Here is a 17,273-nt window from a genome sequence, read left to right as displayed (position 1 = left end):
CTGTCACTGCCCCCTGGTGTTGTGAATTCAAACTGTGCTCAAAATATTCTAAAACGTGAGATATGTGATAGTAAGTAACATTAAAACCAAGAATTGTTTTTTAAAGTATGGAATCCCATGATACCAACCTGATGCTAAATGACTTCACTGGCTTCATTAACCCAGCAACGATCAAGCGAAATGGGAGGAACCTCAGCTAAAAAAGTGTTTGAGGTCTGAATACGTATGTAGATGACATATTTCAGTTTTTCCTCTTTAATAAATGTACAGACATTTCTAAGATTCCGTTGTTCCTTTGTCATGATGGGGTACTGAGTGTAGATTAATGAGAAAATTTGTTTTTGCAACTTTTCTGGAAATGGGGTTTTGTGTAATAATACAGTGGTTTTCACTAAAACGATAAAATAAAAAGAAAAAAACACACTTAGACTTTTTGAAACACAAAAGATTTTGGACATAACAATTTAATGTTTGATGACAAACTATGTTGCCCCGTGGTTTAAATAAATAATCTGACATAATACTCTTTTTAGAAAATCACATAAAACATAATACTGTGCTTCTGTAACTCATTCTATGTCGCCCCCTGGCGTTAACAACTGGCATAACACATTTTTCTGTTCTCAGAAAAATTTTGCTCTGTGAACATGTTTTTTTTTTTTTGGGTCATAACTATTTTACTGTGACGATTAGAAATAGCTGAAAAAATATATAATTCAGTATTTGGGTGTATATGCCTATTGTTTTCTTTTACACTTTACATTGTTTTAAATGACCTATTGACATACACACTGTAGTTTGTTTCCTGTGCACACAGCACATTTTATGATGAAAATCAACCTGCTTGGAAGCTTCCTGATTCAATGTAGACCACCTCAACTCTTTCCTTAATCTTAATCTTCATTAATCTTTTGCTCCTTTTGCTCTTCAAAGTTCTCCTTCCATCTTCCCATCACACTCCTGGCACCTGACAATACATTTCCATCCTCATCTTTAATCACAGTAACCTGCTGCACATCCTTCTCATCTCTACCTCTTTGCCTCCCCATCCTGTACAAATCCTGCCTCTTCTGGAAGAAAGTGTTCACTGCAGCCATTTCCATCCTCTTTGCAAAGTCTACCACCATCTGTCCTTCTGTGTTCCTGTCCTGAAGACCAAACCTGCCCATCGCATTCTCATCATCTCTGTTCCCTTCACCTACATGTCCATTAAAACCTGCACCAATCACCACTCTCTCACCTGTGGGGATGCTCACATTCTACCTGACATAACCACTAACAACATTGAACATCACCCCTTCAGTTTCCAGCTTCAGACTCCTCAACCTTTCTGATACTCTAATCATCTCTAGAACATTCCTCACCAACTCCTCTTTCAGGATAACTCCTACTCCATTTCTCTTCCTATCTGACCAACGGTAGAACAACTTGAACCCTGCAATCAACTCTCTATCCTTCCCTGTCATAGTCCCAACATTCGAAGTCCCTACTGTCAGTCCTACACTCGTGGCTTTCCTCTTCTTTTTCTGCCTACGAACGCAGCGTCCTCCTCTCCTCTTCCACCAACAGTAGCCCAATTTCCATCCCTGTATTGGAATATTTTAGTTAAGTGCTCACACGTGTAGTAGTTTTCGTACTATTACCATTTTGTTGGAAAATGGAGAAAAAGCCAGTACTGACTAAGTAGAAGCATTTAATATCTTCTGCCTGATAAAAAGTTTAACACCCAGATTCTTTTTTCTTGTTCTTTCTGTCTCATTACGGTCACTGTGGCTGGAAATCTCTGCTTTGAAAACATGTGATAAAGGAAATACTGCAGAATGATCACACAATCCTTTTTTATTAATAGATAGATTTAGTTATTACAAATCCAACCACTGGATGTCAGTGTAACTTCAAGGTTCTTCTACTCCATTACTGATGTGCAATTTCATAAAATTCGGCTCAGTGAAATCCTGCATCATCTTAATGTTTGTATTGAGTAAGTGAAAAAAAGCTTGAATTGACTTGACTGTGTTGGGTTTACAATAGAAAATAGAATTGTAAACAAATATCATGTCTCAAGCTGCAGATATACAAGGAAAAATATCTTTAAATAGTTCAGCCCTTTATCAACATCCGACCCTGAGCAGCAGGAGTCAGCTGAATTTCAGCTGAGGGCTTTTTATTGACAGAAATGTGCTGAAACTAAAAGTGGTACAATTGTGGTTTTTGTCCATGGCAACACTTTTGTGAACTGTAGTGACTTTTCTTCCTTTTTATTTTTTTTTTTTAGAAAACATCAATTCACCACTTATTCTGCATGTATTGAAATTACATTTCAATATGAATTAGACTGCTCATCAGACTGGACCAAACTGGCTGAAACTGGCCGACTCCTGGTCTGATCTGCTTTATCAAAAGAAAAGCATTTCTTTCCACATAGAGTCAATGGAAATCAATCTCTGTCATCAATGGTGTGTGTGTGTGTGTGTGTGTGTGTGTGCGTTTGCGTGTGAATGTGAGAGAGAGAGAGAGACACAGACAGAGAGAGAGAGAATGTGAGTGAGAGACAGAGAGAGAGAGTAGATTTCATCATGGCTACGTTGACATTACATCTAAGACTAAATCGCTGTACTTTTTACTCCACTACATTTCTAAACAAAGTTGCGTTACATGTTACAATCACATTACTTTACACAATTCAAAATAAACCTTTTTGATATTTTTTTGATGAAATCACTAGTTAGACAGGAATCTCTTCCGTTCTTCCTCCCATGGTCTCACACAGCTGCAATAATTAGATTTACATAAACTTTACACTGTGACACTGCACAAAAAGCACCACAGCTTTGGGTTTACGCCAAAACAAATAAAAAAAAAAAAATCAATGTAGACGAATCGTTTTACATAATCAGGATCTAATGAATCTAATCTAATCAATCAATCAATCACAGTCAATGGAACTTCTGATTATTCAAAGTGAACTGCAGCATGGATTGTTTCAGCATCGCCCTGGTAATGTGCTCGGGCCCAACAGTCACGTGACAGGATGGTTACGGTTAGGACAAGGCTCCAGAAATGAATGGAAGATAATGGAAGGTCATCTACCAGGAATCAGAGAAACGAGCTCAAGGGAAGAAAACCCTGAAAAAAACCTCGCGTCAGTGTTGAATAACACTGGAAGTGTAAAAGAGATTTGAAGAAGTGGGTTTGTTTTCCTATTTCCTGGAAAGAACTGGCTTCGGGGAGTGAATGGTAAATGACTAGTCTGACACGAGGCTTTTCATAAGCAACGAAATCATTTTACTCTTTTAGCATTTTAGGGTTTTGCAGAGATACTGGCTACAGGTGAGTGGAGGCTTGGAGTCTACATGGTTTCTAAAAGTTAGTCTGACACGGGAAAAGACCTAATGTCATCAAATCTGCTGTAGGTGCAGTTGCTGAAGGCCTTTGCTTCTGGCTGATTTTTTTGAGAGATTAGATGGATTTTACGAAGTTATGTGTCTAAACATTTCCTGATGCAGGTTCTTTTAGCGGGTATGAACGCAGATGTATGAACACGCAGGTGTGGATCAAACAACCACCCAGAGACCTTTTACTGGACGTGGTCTCGTCCTGGTCCCAGATTAGCTCTGAGGTAGTTTGAGACGAGAATGTGATCGGACCGACGGCTGGTCGCAAACAACAAGTTTCTGGGATTCATGGGATTTTTACTGTATGATCATTAATTATTAATATTATTTTGCCCAGCTGACAGCGAAGCTTCTATACAAACTGAATGGATTCTTCTCAGCTCATTCAGCTTTGCTTTGTATTTTGCCCTGATAAATCACGGTTATTAACCAAAACTGTGCAAGTATCCAAGTTCCACTTTCTTGTTCCCGTCACAGATGCATTTAACGAACGAGTGGATAAGATAAAGTCGATCGATGTCACATTGCACATATTACAGGTTGGTGACATCTAGTGGCTGTAGTGAACTTAACAACCTCCCAAAAGCCTGTGGGGTGGAGGTCGGGGTGTTTGGCAGGGTACTGTGATGTGAGATGTCATTTTTAAACCCTTCATATCCAACAAATATGCATCAATGTTATTATTCGCTGATGCACGTTTTTGTGTGTTTTCATGGCTGTGGAGCCAACATTCTCCCTCCTTTTAGTTCTCCCCTCTCTACATGTGCTGTAATCCAACTCTTCAGTCTCACAAACTAAATGAACTCATGGATGAATTGCAGGATGTCCCCCGACAAAAAAAAAAAAACAGGAGTACAGATGGTTAATGCTATGCTTAGATCTTGATAAAAAAAAAGTCAGGAGGTTACTATGGGGAGGAAGGCAGCATTATGAGATGTCCATGTGCATGAGGCCGGTGGAGCAGCTGTCGTCCACCTGGCAGCGGCTCCATTCTTCACTGATGACATCTGAATACACAAAGTAGACATTCGGTCACATTTTACACTCTAAAGCAGCAAAGTAATCATAGCGGCAAAGCTTAACATTTTAATGAGAACACATTAGATAACCAGTGCTATCGCTTCAACCATCGGCCCCTGTTACCCAACCGGAGGCTCTGCAGAGTTGGGCTTTATCTCCCTGCTCTGCGTTTCCTGTGTGTTTTGCAGTCAGCAGGGGTTGCGGCCCAGCCTGGTGGCAGCTTTGCTGTTACTCAACACCTGAAGTTGATGGCTCGTGCAAACATTTGCTAACGTTCTAATAAAGTTTTATGGCTCTTCCTATTAGGTGAACGCTGCCTCATCATTGCTTTGTGCGCTCTGTTTGCTAGACGCCGCTTTTCTCATCCACACGATGTGAGACAAAGGCTGTGAGCAGGCTCCTGGGTGAATAACAGTTTTTGCACGACGCCTCATAGCAGAGAGCAAATGAATCAGGTAATGTGAAGGATTATGCATAATTTAACGTGGGTACTTCACTCATATGTAACTGTGAGGTTTTATGTCATTAGGGTGAATGAGAAACTAGTAGTATGTTGTTATTTTGTTGTAATTCTGTGACTCTGCTCAACAACTCAATTAAAAAAAAACACATTTTTTTTTTTTTGCCAGGATGTAATTTTTAAATAATTTATTTTCTGGTACTTAAAAAAAACCCCACAACAACAGTTATATAAATATTACAATATTATAAGTTAAATTGCACATTGTTTTCCATCTGTGTTTGGTAAAAATGCAAGAAATATATTGTTGGCAAATAAATACAGTACAAATAAATAGAAATTCATGAAATCATCAACATGCCTCTTCACAAACAGTGTACAAAATCAACAGGGGGGACACTGCACATCACAACCACAAACGTTTGCCTGATGGCAAAGGAAAGTGCTCATTTCTCCTGTCGCCAGGTTGGATTGTCAGTCGGTTGCACTTTGCTGTGCAGACTTCGTTCACACAGCTGTCCACTTCACGTTGTCACCCTCCAACTTGTCTGTCTTCCTTTTCTCCTCCGTCTGCCCAAACCGTCAAAGAGACTCCGTCTGCAGAATGCGCTCGTCGTTTCGCTGCTCTCCTCACAATCTCTGCATCTGCATGCAGCGTCCTGCCTCATAATGCCGTGCCTCTCATTGCCTTCTCAACTTTGTAAGGCGGCCACTTACAATCTTTTTTCAATCGAGCTCAAAGGGGAGATTTCACGCCTTCTTCTCCTGCCAGGGCTGCTTGGTCGTCTTGGTGCCGGGTTTGGCTTGGCACACTAGATCCCTGTAGGCTGGAGAGCGCAGAAAGCGAGGGTAGCAGTCTTTGGCCATGAGCATGTAGATCTTGTGCTGGGCCAGGTCGAAGCAGGATGGTGACGGCGCCGTCATGTTGGCTTTGGTGATGTCGCGTGTTTCGTGGTCAATATTAATCTACAAAACAAAGGGGAGGACGATGTTAGCGGATGAGGCCCCGAAAGAAAATGGACAAGCAGCAGCTCTATAGACTGATCATATCATGTTTCTCACCTCCCGGGGAGCATCGCTGCAGATGAATTCATCAAAGATCGTCTGGGCTTTAGCAGGTAGTTTACTGAGGCACTTGGTGTTCCTGTAATCCTCGCAGGCAAAGTAGAACGCGATGTTCTCCTCGCTGAACTCAGACACCAGGAAGGCTGTGAAGGCGCACAGTCCATCTGAGCAAAGACGGGAAATGTGATTACTCACAGAACCTTATGGATCCACAGGGGCATGTGCAGTCATGTGTGCGGTGCTGCTTTACCGCCACTTATGTCTGTTTTTAACAGTGCAAATGTGACCAAAAGAAAAAAAAAAAAAAGAAGCTAATATTTACTTACATTTGCTGGAGAGAAGTTTTTCAAAGGATTCTTTCCACCTCAGACATTCCTCCAGGCTGGGCCTGAAAATACATGAAGTACGATTAGATTTGATCAAGCAGGCAGCAGCAAATGTAAAACAAATGTTATGTAGCACAGTATTTGGAGTTCTTACTTATTTTTTCCTATTTTGCAGCAGGGTAGATTCCAGTTTGACTTTTGCAAAATGCTTCCCAGCCTTGCTTTCAGCTCCTTGGCTCTGTGAAGGAACAACAACAACAACAAAAAAAAAGCACTACAGATTAATATTTTTTTCCCCCCTTGATGCTGCCGTCGAACCATCGCTCGAATTCACATCACATGCAAAATCTTTAGATTTGGCACAAGCTAAAACTGACACTTCTCAAATGCTTACACACACGCACAAAGATAAGGCAGCAGTGCTGTCTTCCACATCCTGCACTCCACAAACATCAGCCATGTAGGTGTTTGCGTGAAGGTACCTTTCCAAGCAGCAGGTAGGCAGGGATGCTAGTCCTTTACACATAGCAGCAAGGGGGTGTTTCGATTGGGTGGTGGTTATTATATCCGTTTAGTGCAGCGCAGTAAGAATGTTCTCTGTGCCTGGACAGAGCTGGAACCGAGGTTTTATAGCCCTTCCTGCCCTGCCTCCGATGTGTCATCAGGCCTGGCAGCCAATCGAAGAGAGAGAGCGCGACACACTCAGAGAGAGAGAGAGAGAGAAAATAGAGGAGGATATGCAAGGACAAGGGTGGGAATTTACGGTCAGAAGATGAAAGCCACTGATAATCCTGGCTGTGTTGTTCTGCTGTGCCCCTACAAACATGCCACAGTGACATTTTCTTTACCAACACGAAACTGGAAAATAAACGGCCAGTCAGCGTGTAGGCTGTGTGTAGCGTTTGCTTTTTTTTTAAATGGGCTCAGCTTTAAGGTATTTTTGTACACTTTAAGTAACACACACCAAGAGAACGCAACATCACACATTTGCCTTTTCACACCAATACCAATAGTTTCCTTATATATTCGAGTTCTCTCATATGTTTTCATCACGTAACTGCAACTGGTTACTGGGGCAACCAACTCACTCCCCCCCCGACTCTCGACAGCTCCTTTTGCTGTTTGCCCCGGTTTCTTGGTCCTCCTTTCTCTCCTTGGTGCATATTTATAGAGATGGGCAGCTTTAAACTGACTTTAACCTTTCACAGCTTTTCTACCCTTGAATGAAACATGACACATATGAACACTTTTAAATGTTTCCCCTCATCTAACCACAACTTGTTCCTCCTGTGTAAGAAATGGGTTTCAACGAATCCGTGTGACACAACTGAGTGACCCTCTGACGACACTGTGTAGTCAGAGCAGCTCTCGACAGCTGGTTCTTGGGGTTTCTTTGCAAAAAAGAAAGTCATATTTGAAGACATGGGCAGGTTGATAGAGCACCTTTTCTTTTGGTCAACACAATAATCCTCAGCCTCTTTATGGCTGTGATAATGGTGTTAAATCCTGGGAATGATGGGAAGGAAATGGGAGTGCTGGTCAAGTGCAGTTACATTACTGTAAGCAGGCTGGATGTACAGCCAAGAGCAGTTTCCTGTGCGACGGGCTGCGTTCTGCGTATCTCCCATGTGTTTGTCATATAATTCAGATTAAAGAAAGACAACTCTAGAATGGGGATGATCATCAGTGGCCCCTAGCTTTTTTTTTTTTTTTATTAAATCAGAGATGCAACACTTCTGATTCATCATAATGGCCGTTATTATTCATGTGTTTCATGCTGCACCAAGACCCAGAGCCACAGGAGCCAGCACAGACATGTGAGCAGTTTACTGTACGACCTCCAACCGCTATTTCTCAGATGACACTGGAAACATTGTAATGCGCCCATTGTGTTTAACCGTAGGCATTTCGAGGAATTGCGACGCAGCAGAGCTGTGTGATACGCTGTGGGTGAAATCAGCTTTGTGAATGGCAACAGTGGGCACTAAGGGCTCCGCTTGTTGGTAAATGCAAGTGGTGTGAAGAAATGTCACACACAGTAGTTTTGATTCAAAGATTGGTTTTACAAGTACAGATATGTTCAGAAAGAGCCATGTAGATAACAGTCAAGTAATTCATTCTTACTATATAGATCTGGTAAAAGAAAGTTACAAACTCGTCTTACATGCAACACAAAAGCAATATTCAATGTCTTCTATTGCACAAATACAGTTTATTTACAGTATTTCATAGTACTCTCATCACAATCTTGTCTTAGTATTTTTGCTATACACAACATTTATAGTTTGAATTGTTAACAATTCCAAAAACGTCCTTTTTTCTTATAATGGCCATGTTTGTGCTAACTCTCTTTTTATTTAAGGCCCCCATGACCCTGGGTCTATTCGGTAGCCTGCTGGTGGGCTTAGCAGAACAGCTGCAAACCAGAAGCTATAAAATGTTAATGTCAATCTGTTTTCTGAGCATTACAAGCCCCATGTATTGTTTCCAGGAAATGATTCAATTGGTTAAATTATGTTTGGAAAGTCGAGAAAAGCTCGGCACATTTTAGTTTTAATGGCTTGATTCGTTATCCAGTTCTTTTTGTGAACCGCGATAGAGTGGAAGGACTGAACAGCAAGACTTTAGTGTGAACACGCATTAAGTCGCGATTGCAGTTAAGTTGCAGGGGAAGGTCATTTATAAAGACGGGGTTGATTGACCGTGTGTTTCTGCTGCCCCCATGTGGCCAAACCACAAAACAAAGAAAGATAAAGCTTTCAGTAATAATATATTACATTTAATCTTGAGCAGCAGATTAATTCTACTAATGGGGTTTTCAGGCATTAGACTCTGTGTGATTGAGTCACAGGTCTTATATTTCACATGTCCATCATAAAAAGAGGAACATGTCACCCAGTGCTGTAGTGTTGTTTCTGTGCTTAAAACGAGCTATAGGTTCAAAAGTGAATCACTATGATCTTTTCCTAACGTTGTTGCCTGAGCTCAGACAAACCTAACGATAGAGATGGAAGGACAACGTCCATATCTGTGGCAAGTTAGATGGACGACCGCGGCTGAACGAGGACTTAGGAAGTTCCGATCTGGGATCTAAAAAGGCAGCAGGGCAAACGGGCGCTTGCCTGTAATGCACGATGCATTTAGCAAGAGAGAGTTCACAACGCGCCAGGATGAGGCAGAAGTGATGAGATTGACTCAACTGATGTAGAGTGGAAGGCTGTGGCAGGCGAGAAAGACAGCTGCGCAGGGATTACCTAACGTGTCCACGCTCATTGTGCTGGGGACTTAATTGCACCATCGGTTGCCGTGGAGAAACAAAAGGCTTGTCTGAGAGGCCTGGGGGAACCCTGCCACCCACTCGCCTACTCATACTATGATGTCAGCACACTGCTTCCATTAGTCCGACCGGAAACGGGAAAACAAAAAGAATAAGTATAATCATTTTCACTGCCCTTGACGCCGGCTCTTTCAACACACACACACACACACACACACACACACACACACACACACCAAATTGGTCAAACCAGAAAGAACCTTACACCTTACATCTCTACACGCTCCAACGATATTTCTACTGTACAGACAAAACACCCAAAATGAGAGCATACCACCCGTAGGCTCGCTGTCCTTGAGTAATTTGCTTTTCAACACAATAATAAGTCATGTTGCAAGAAGATGACAGATGTAAAAGCTGAAATAAACCCACGAGTGAAGGCGTTCATCCTGTTTTTTCAGAAAAAAAGCCTTTTGAGGTCTTAGCAACACAGACCTTGATTATTTGTCATCGGGTGATGCCAACCGTTGTCCTTGGACGGTTGTGCATTCTTTTACACCGACGCGTCACCTTTTTCTTACTTGTACGCATTTATGTATTTATAGATTAACCAGTCATTGATTACAGACTCTGACTCACTGTCTGATGAACTAGGATGCTCTCGGTAACCACTGTAACATGGAAGCTTTTCTTAGAAAACCCTGGAGGAATTTTGCTTGGTTTTTAAGTCCTAAGAAGACTCTCTCTCAATCAAGTTTGATTGAGAGCGACTGTAGACAATCAGGCTCATTATTATTATTACAGTACATACAAAGGTCGTCTTTATATTCAGTGTTTGATCAGGAAAAACCTAAAAAACACATTTGAATTATGTCACAGCTCTGTAAAAGCTGGACAAAGATTGGTGGACAAGTCAATCTTAAAGACCAAATTGTAGCTGCTGATATGTTTCCTTGTTATTTTTGTGCACTTTACGAGCAAATACCCTCGTTTTAATCGACAGAATTCGACACACTGCATGTTGATGTTTTCAATAGGAAAAACTGCTCTGGCACTTGCTGCCCTTCTTCTTCGCCTACTTGTTTGTCCACCGTCTCCCGTGATTCGAAAATTGGAGAGTAGCTGACGGGAAGCCCGGCCCTCTTTAATTATATAAATGTAAGATAAATGTTTGCTCGCAACAGAGCTGCTCAGCGGGTGAGGGGCTAATAGCAGCAATGTTCACATCTTTAACCCGATCATGTTCCTTAAGAGGCTCTCGAGCCTTTTTCTCCTCTCAGTGACAGCGGCCTTGTGTCTTTGGCAGCCAAATCCTAGTAGAAACGTGTTCAAACTTGTCCATGGATCAAAACCACGAAAGAGACATTTTGTTACATCTATGAATCATACTTTACTGAACAAATCTAAATGATTATTTTCAGTGTGTGTCATGTCAGAATATTGACGGGCCATAATTCAGATAATTCAGAAGTGAAGTGTATGAGTGAGTTTCAAATAAAAGAGCACGTTTTAAATCCAAGTTTGCTTTGTCGCCTGTGGGACTGTATCAAAGCTTAGGCCAGTTCAGGACACTCGCGTGTCAGAACCTTACTTTACCTCCAGCCACAATCCTATTCATATCATTTGCGTGAGTCCTTTTACCTCATGCTACCTCAAACTGGAAGTCCTCATCTCTTCATCTCAGGCTGTCCATTACAGCCCTGGTAAAGACCTTTCAGTTTCATTTGGACTCAGCTGTGATGGAGACAAAGCTTCATTTTTAACTCAGCGTGCAGCTTTGCCTCCATCTGGATTCTGCCGCGGAAATGACAAAGCAGGACTGGGTACATCCTCTCGTTGCGATGTGCAGTTTGTGCTGCTCTTATTGAAATATTTTCAAAGATGACAAACCAGGGGAGGTCCCTGAAACCTCGTTTACACCATTGCCATGGAAACAGGGCGGCAGTGGATAAAATTACCACCAACAGCGAGTTATCTGTTGGTGAATTGCACGCTGATGAGAATCTGTTATTAGCCATCTTTCCTTCCGAAGCTGCATAAGAGCTTCATATTAGCATAGAGAGTAGGTCAAGGAGCAAAGGAAAGTCATCTGTCATCTGTTTCCATTTATCAATCTGCTTTATTGGTGGTGACTACAATGCCAAAAAGTGACTAATACACCATATTAGTCTGAGTTGACTTACTAAAGTACAACCCCAGTTCCTAAAAAGTTGGTACGAAAACCTGAAATAACTAAATAAAAACCTTCTGCATCTCTAACATAAGCAAAAGATGGGAACACTTGAAATATAAAGTGTTTCTCAGTCTTCCCTTGATGGATATAACCAGAATACTAACTTCAGATTCCGGTGTGCGTTTGCTGTTTAACAGAGGGTCACAAATGCTACGAACATTTGTGCCTCGTCTCTCTGTTTGTGGCCTGAAAGACGATTCAACTCTCCACATGCTCGACTCTTTTATTTCCACATGAAGCATTAACCAGATGTTATGCTATGCTTTGTGATGCCGCTTGCAATTCACTTACACAATACAGAATGTACACAGGGGCAGCAGAGCAAATACACCGAGCAGCTGCTGGCACACGCTAACTGGACTGACGACACTGTCTTATGTGTGAACTTTCAGTGTACTGCACTGTGCAGTCATTAAAATCTAAATAGAGACAAATGTGGACAAGCTTTCCTGCAGCCTTCTGTGCCATGTTTCAGTAACAGCGCTGCATTTTCTGCCTGCCTGTTTGCGTTCATGACCTCTATATGGCGGAAAAGGGAAAGTAAAATAGGTAAAAAATAAAAATAAAAAAAAAATCCCAGTGTTAAGGTCAATGTCAGAGGAGATGTCTGCAATGTTTCCTGGCATTACATCAGCTTGTTTGTTTTTTTCTGAAGGTCCCTCATAGGGGTGAGTCAGTGAAGAGCGGAAGGGGACGTTTGCAAGCCCGTTTAAACGAATGAGCGGATGGAAACATTGAAGGAGGCAGATGAATTGCTGGGAAATTCTTGCCTGTGGATTTGCCCAAAATGCGAAATGAAAGTTTAGAATGAGAATCCAAACAAAAGGGCTGGATGATTGATTTAAGTTAGTTTGTTTCAGAGGTCGGTCTGGTATTTATAGATTTATTATTTTGTTGCCTGAAGCATTTTATGACCTAATGCCAGACATTGTCCCACTCACATCTTTGCTCTGAATGAGCTACATCACAGTTGATGTACAGAGTTTTTCACTTAAACTTTTGAGTAAAATCTGCGACTGACATCCAGTGGTCTGTAACAGAAAGAGAAAAAAGACAGTGGACCTTTTTTCTGGGGATTAAACAAATATAAACTAGTAACTTGAGAGGTGATGGAAGAGGGACCTGATCATCTTTTGACCGAACCAGACTAGCTGGTTTCAGTCTTTACGCTCACTGGCTCATGATGGTTGCTTCACATGTTCCATACAGGTACAGCAGCTCTATACATTGAGTGGCAACAATTGTCTATATGCATGTTGTTTTCCTGAAAACAGATTGTGTGTGTGTGTTTTCGGTGTATTTATGGCAGTAAACTGATGCGAGGCTCTGTCCTCTTAGTTCCTAAATATTGACCACTGTTCACAGAACTTAAGCCTAAAGCCAAAATGAGTAAATAAAACGTGAGTGAGCTAGGACGTCAAATATTGTAATCTCTCACTCAGAACCTAAAGAAGTCCATTTTAACTTGTGCATGTAGGAGCCCTCAGGTTCCCCATCTGTCTGATCATCCTCCGGGGAGGCGAGAAGCCGTCTGCCACAGGCCCAGGCAGATGCTCACTGTGCCGTTAAACAGTGACCACTGGAGTATGCTTCCCCTTCAGCAACAGTGGGATCTGGAACCACTCCCAGGGGGGGCTGTTTAGACAGAGGTCAGACGGGCCCACAACGTGCAAACTGCCCAGAGATTCAAAGTGATAATCGAGGAAATCATTTCTGTTTTTTTTTTTTTTTTAAATTCTGTTTAATCACTATTTCTTTCCCTTATGCTACTTCAAAGCTTTTCAATTGTCCTGTGTCAGGAATAGAAACTGTGACCGAGAGTGTGTGTGTGTGTGTGTGTGTGTGTGTGTGTGCGTGTGTGTGTGCACGCGTGTCCACTGTCACTTCTACTCCAGGCACCATAGCAGAAGTCAAGCGTTACTAAGCTGGCACATGCAGTACCATGTGGCAACTCTGTAACAGGGGAGTCTCCAGCTCCTGGTTCTGTTTGACATACTGGAACTGCACTATGAGCCATTTTCTCCCAATAGCAAGCGACGTCTATGTTGGTCACCAGCTCGGCTTCAGGTGTTAGCACGCAAATGTTTGCCAGTTAACACTTATAAGTCCAGTTCAAAATGATATGAATGTCTTTAGAGATGGTCCTTACATAATGGTGCCTGCAAAACCACTAAGATATTATATCCACCTGGAAAAAAAGAATCTCCTGTTGGTGCTGTACAGAGGATCACCGGAGTTGTTAAAACTAGGGATGAACAACGCATACGTCCGATAATACTACAGTTTAGCACTTGTAAAAGTACTAGGTATTTGTGAGTACTAAAACGTAAGTAGTTTGGGACATCCATGATTAAAAATGACTAAGACTATGGATTAAGACTTATTTGCACCTACTCGCTCATGAAACCCAATGAACCATTTGTTGAAATGTCGGCGCCATGTAGCGAAGCAAGCGTCTGTTGAAACTTCACATCTTTTAGCGTCATGCAGCAAAATTGCAGGTAGTGTAGCTTACAATGGAGCCAAAATGGGGCCCAGTTCCAAATATTGCCATTTGATCTGAGCACTAAAAGTGTGGCAGCACATAAAAACGTTAAGAGTTGGGGGTTAGGGTTGCTTCCTTATTGTCACATGATGTGCGTCATGTGAGGGGCTGCAACAAAAACGTTTGTTTCGCACTGCAGACACCTGCCTCCTTAGAAATGTTGAAGTATCCAAACACTAAGTGGAGGTCTGAGACTCACTAGAGCTGCCAAGCAGTAATTCGTATCTCTTGGTCCTTTTTTGTTTCACCATCTTTGGAAATTGCTTTCATATATTTATTTATGTTTACTTTAACAGTTAGTACTATTTGGAGTTTTGGCTTGAAAATATTTTAATATATGTTTTGGGCTGTGATATTTATCTTTGTTGTATACTGTTATATACCAGATCCACGGCTTTTGTTTTGTCCCTTCAGGGGGTCACCGCGTTGATTTGGCATGAGTTTTTCTTCCTGTCGCAACCCTTCTATTTGTATCCGGGCTCTGGACCACACCTGGGTGGGGGAGGGGGGGAATCCAATGCATCCTCTACCACTGATCTACCAGGCCCCCATCCTATTGTATACTGCCCACATTAAATTCACAGAGGAGATGGAGACCTTTCTTACAGCTGCAAAAAGCGTTTGATTAAACATTTTTCTTCAATTGGATGGACATGGAGCTCAACACTCGACTTTACAAAACGTGGCAGGACACTGGTCACTGAGAGAGTTTAGGTCTGGCCCACAGTGGCCGGCCCACCAGCTGACAAACGGGGATAACTGCTGCACACAACATGGCTGGGAATGATTGTTTTTGTTCTTCAAAAAACTGAAATGTAATAAATACTTGAGCTGCGGCCACACGCTCCCCGGCCAATCAAACAAATGCTTTGGATGCACAATAAGTCTTATCACAGGTAACCAAGCAATAGAAAACCAGTCAGCAACATGCTACTATCTCGTCCGCCGACTGTCTATGAAGCCACTTCTTGGCTTTCACGGCCTTTTGTTTTCAACAGTGTGACGTGTGTCTATTCATGCATGTATGTACAGACAATGTTTGGTGGAGCCTGCCACCAATAGCAACTAGGAGGGTTTTATTTTTATTTTTTTTAAGTGCCGGTGGGTAACATGGCACTTTGGACACTATGATCTTAAGGATTAATGAGTGTGGTTTTCACAGCTTCTGCCCTGTTTGGGAAAGTTGAAAAAAAAAAAAAAGCATTTTCAGGACCAAATAATATTGTCCCTCTTAAGATGTACATCAGTCAGTAATAAACCCCTAAAGGCTTGAGGTGTGAATGAGAGCGGAGCAGAGTTAGCTGGCTGAACTAAAACAGATTTCACTGTCATGAATAAAATATAAGTGGACGCTCTCCCCCCCCCCCCCCCCAAAAAAAAGCACCTTGAACAGTTAAATGACTTTGACTTGTGGGTGGTCCATTACCAGTATGTCCCGGATAAATTACTGATAATTAACTGCAGGTTGAATGGCTCTGTGGTGGGCTTGCGAAACATCAGGGCTGGACAACAACAGGACTGACATTTTACTCTCAACAACACACACACACCACACACACACACACACACACACACACACACACACTATGAATGTACCTGCTTCCATGGAGATCATAACAAAACAACCACTAATGTCAATAGCAGGGATCGGCAGGTACTATGATTGTCAGAGATGTTTTTGACACAAAAGGGGGAACAGAATTGAGTCTAAAAGGAAATTTAGTTTAAGGAGATTAAGATTAAGGAGATTATTATAAATTTAGGATGAACTAGTTTTTATATATTACAAGCTGCAAAATGCTCATCGTAAGACAAAGCATTTGGCATCTTTGCACAAGTATTTCAGGATACAGCACGACTTGATTAAACAGAGTTTAGTTCAATCCACTACAGAAGATGTTAGGAAAGACAAATACATATTAATTCTTTATATCATTGTTGGTCTACATAACTTGATCTTTTTTTTTATTTGATCAAGTAATTCAGAAAACCTGGAAGTTTCTTTAAGATGAACATAGTACTGCTCATCATCAACAGTCAGGCTGCAACCAATACACCTGAGAAAATGTTTTCTTGGATGTATAAAAAGATATTTAACACTTGGCTCAGCAACAGAGCAAAAACACCGATGCAGAATAAATCTAGAATACAGCCAAAAATACAGAAAACAATAATAATAATTATTATTATAATCATAAAGTGATCGGGAAGGTGAAATACGGTTGAAAGCAAAGTGTTTGAGGGGCAACAGAGACCCCAAATTGATCGGCAAAACGGAAGTTAAACAAGGAAAAGGTCAAAATGTAAGAAGAAATGAGCAACAGACCTCCACCCTAAACCAAACTAGACTAAACCGGCCGTGTTATTTGCAGAAATGTACAGTTTAATGTTTAATAAAGTAAATGTGCGTCTGATTTGTTTAGGTATTTTTCCTGCACTGCTTCTGTTGTTTGTCTCAGGGCCGAACAAGAGCAGCAATCAACTGTCCTCATCCTCCCTGTGATCCATAGTCATGGCTGTGCTGCACCACGGGTGTTGTACTTACTATTGATTATAAACCCCCCCCCAAAAAAATCACAGAGATACAGGGAAGTGGAGAAGGAGTTGCAGGAAGAAGAGAGATACTACAGAGCAGCGCAGGGAGCAAAACAAAGGCCGAGCATGACTGACATGATCAGCACAACAGCACTGCTTCTCATTTTGTAAATCTTTGCCAATGATATTTAACAGGATGCATTAACCTGTTATTTGCAGGACTGTTTATATTTGCAGAGCACGAGCATCCTCAGCCCCACACAATGTTTGCTCACTCTCCGCTGTTTAGTGACATTACTGTAATACACGCCGTCATGGCCGCAGGTAATTTGTGCCATCATTACATGCCAATCGCTGCCTGGCTCGAGAAAACAAAATCACTCACAGCGAGATGTGCGTCAGCTGTGTTTGACTTTA

The 17,273-nt window shown here is 41.7% G+C and overlaps 1 protein-coding gene across 4 annotated transcripts; it reads right to left on the bottom strand.

Moving 5' to 3' along the window:
• Positions 1-5,048: 5,048 nt before the first annotated feature.
• On the bottom strand, positions 5,049-6,897 carry LOC137132176 (regulator of G-protein signaling 5-like). 4 transcript variants are annotated; one of them, XM_067514390.1, is made up of 5 exons: positions 6,749-6,897; positions 6,421-6,504; positions 6,267-6,328; positions 5,938-6,104; positions 5,049-5,841 (listed from the first exon to the last, which is right to left on the bottom strand). In XM_067514390.1, the coding sequence occupies exons 1-5, from the start codon at positions 6,790-6,792 to the stop codon at positions 5,626-5,628; spliced, it is 573 nt and encodes a 190-aa protein (XP_067370491.1). In that variant the 5' UTR covers positions 6,793-6,897; the 3' UTR covers positions 5,049-5,625. The 4 variants fall into 4 exon arrangements, with proteins under 4 accessions (XP_067370491.1, XP_067370488.1, XP_067370489.1 ...); XM_067514387.1 differs by having other exon boundaries at positions 6,665-6,874; XM_067514388.1 differs by having other exon boundaries at positions 6,671-6,874.
• Between the last annotated feature and the right edge of the window lie 10,376 nt (positions 6,898-17,273).

This window comes from Channa argus, chromosome 8 (assembly GCF_033026475.1).
Source record: "Channa argus isolate prfri chromosome 8, Channa argus male v1.0, whole genome shotgun sequence".
In the NCBI taxonomy this organism is placed as follows: domain Eukaryota; kingdom Metazoa; phylum Chordata; class Actinopteri; order Anabantiformes; family Channidae; genus Channa; species Channa argus.
This window is presented reverse-complemented; position numbering and strand designations above follow the sequence as displayed.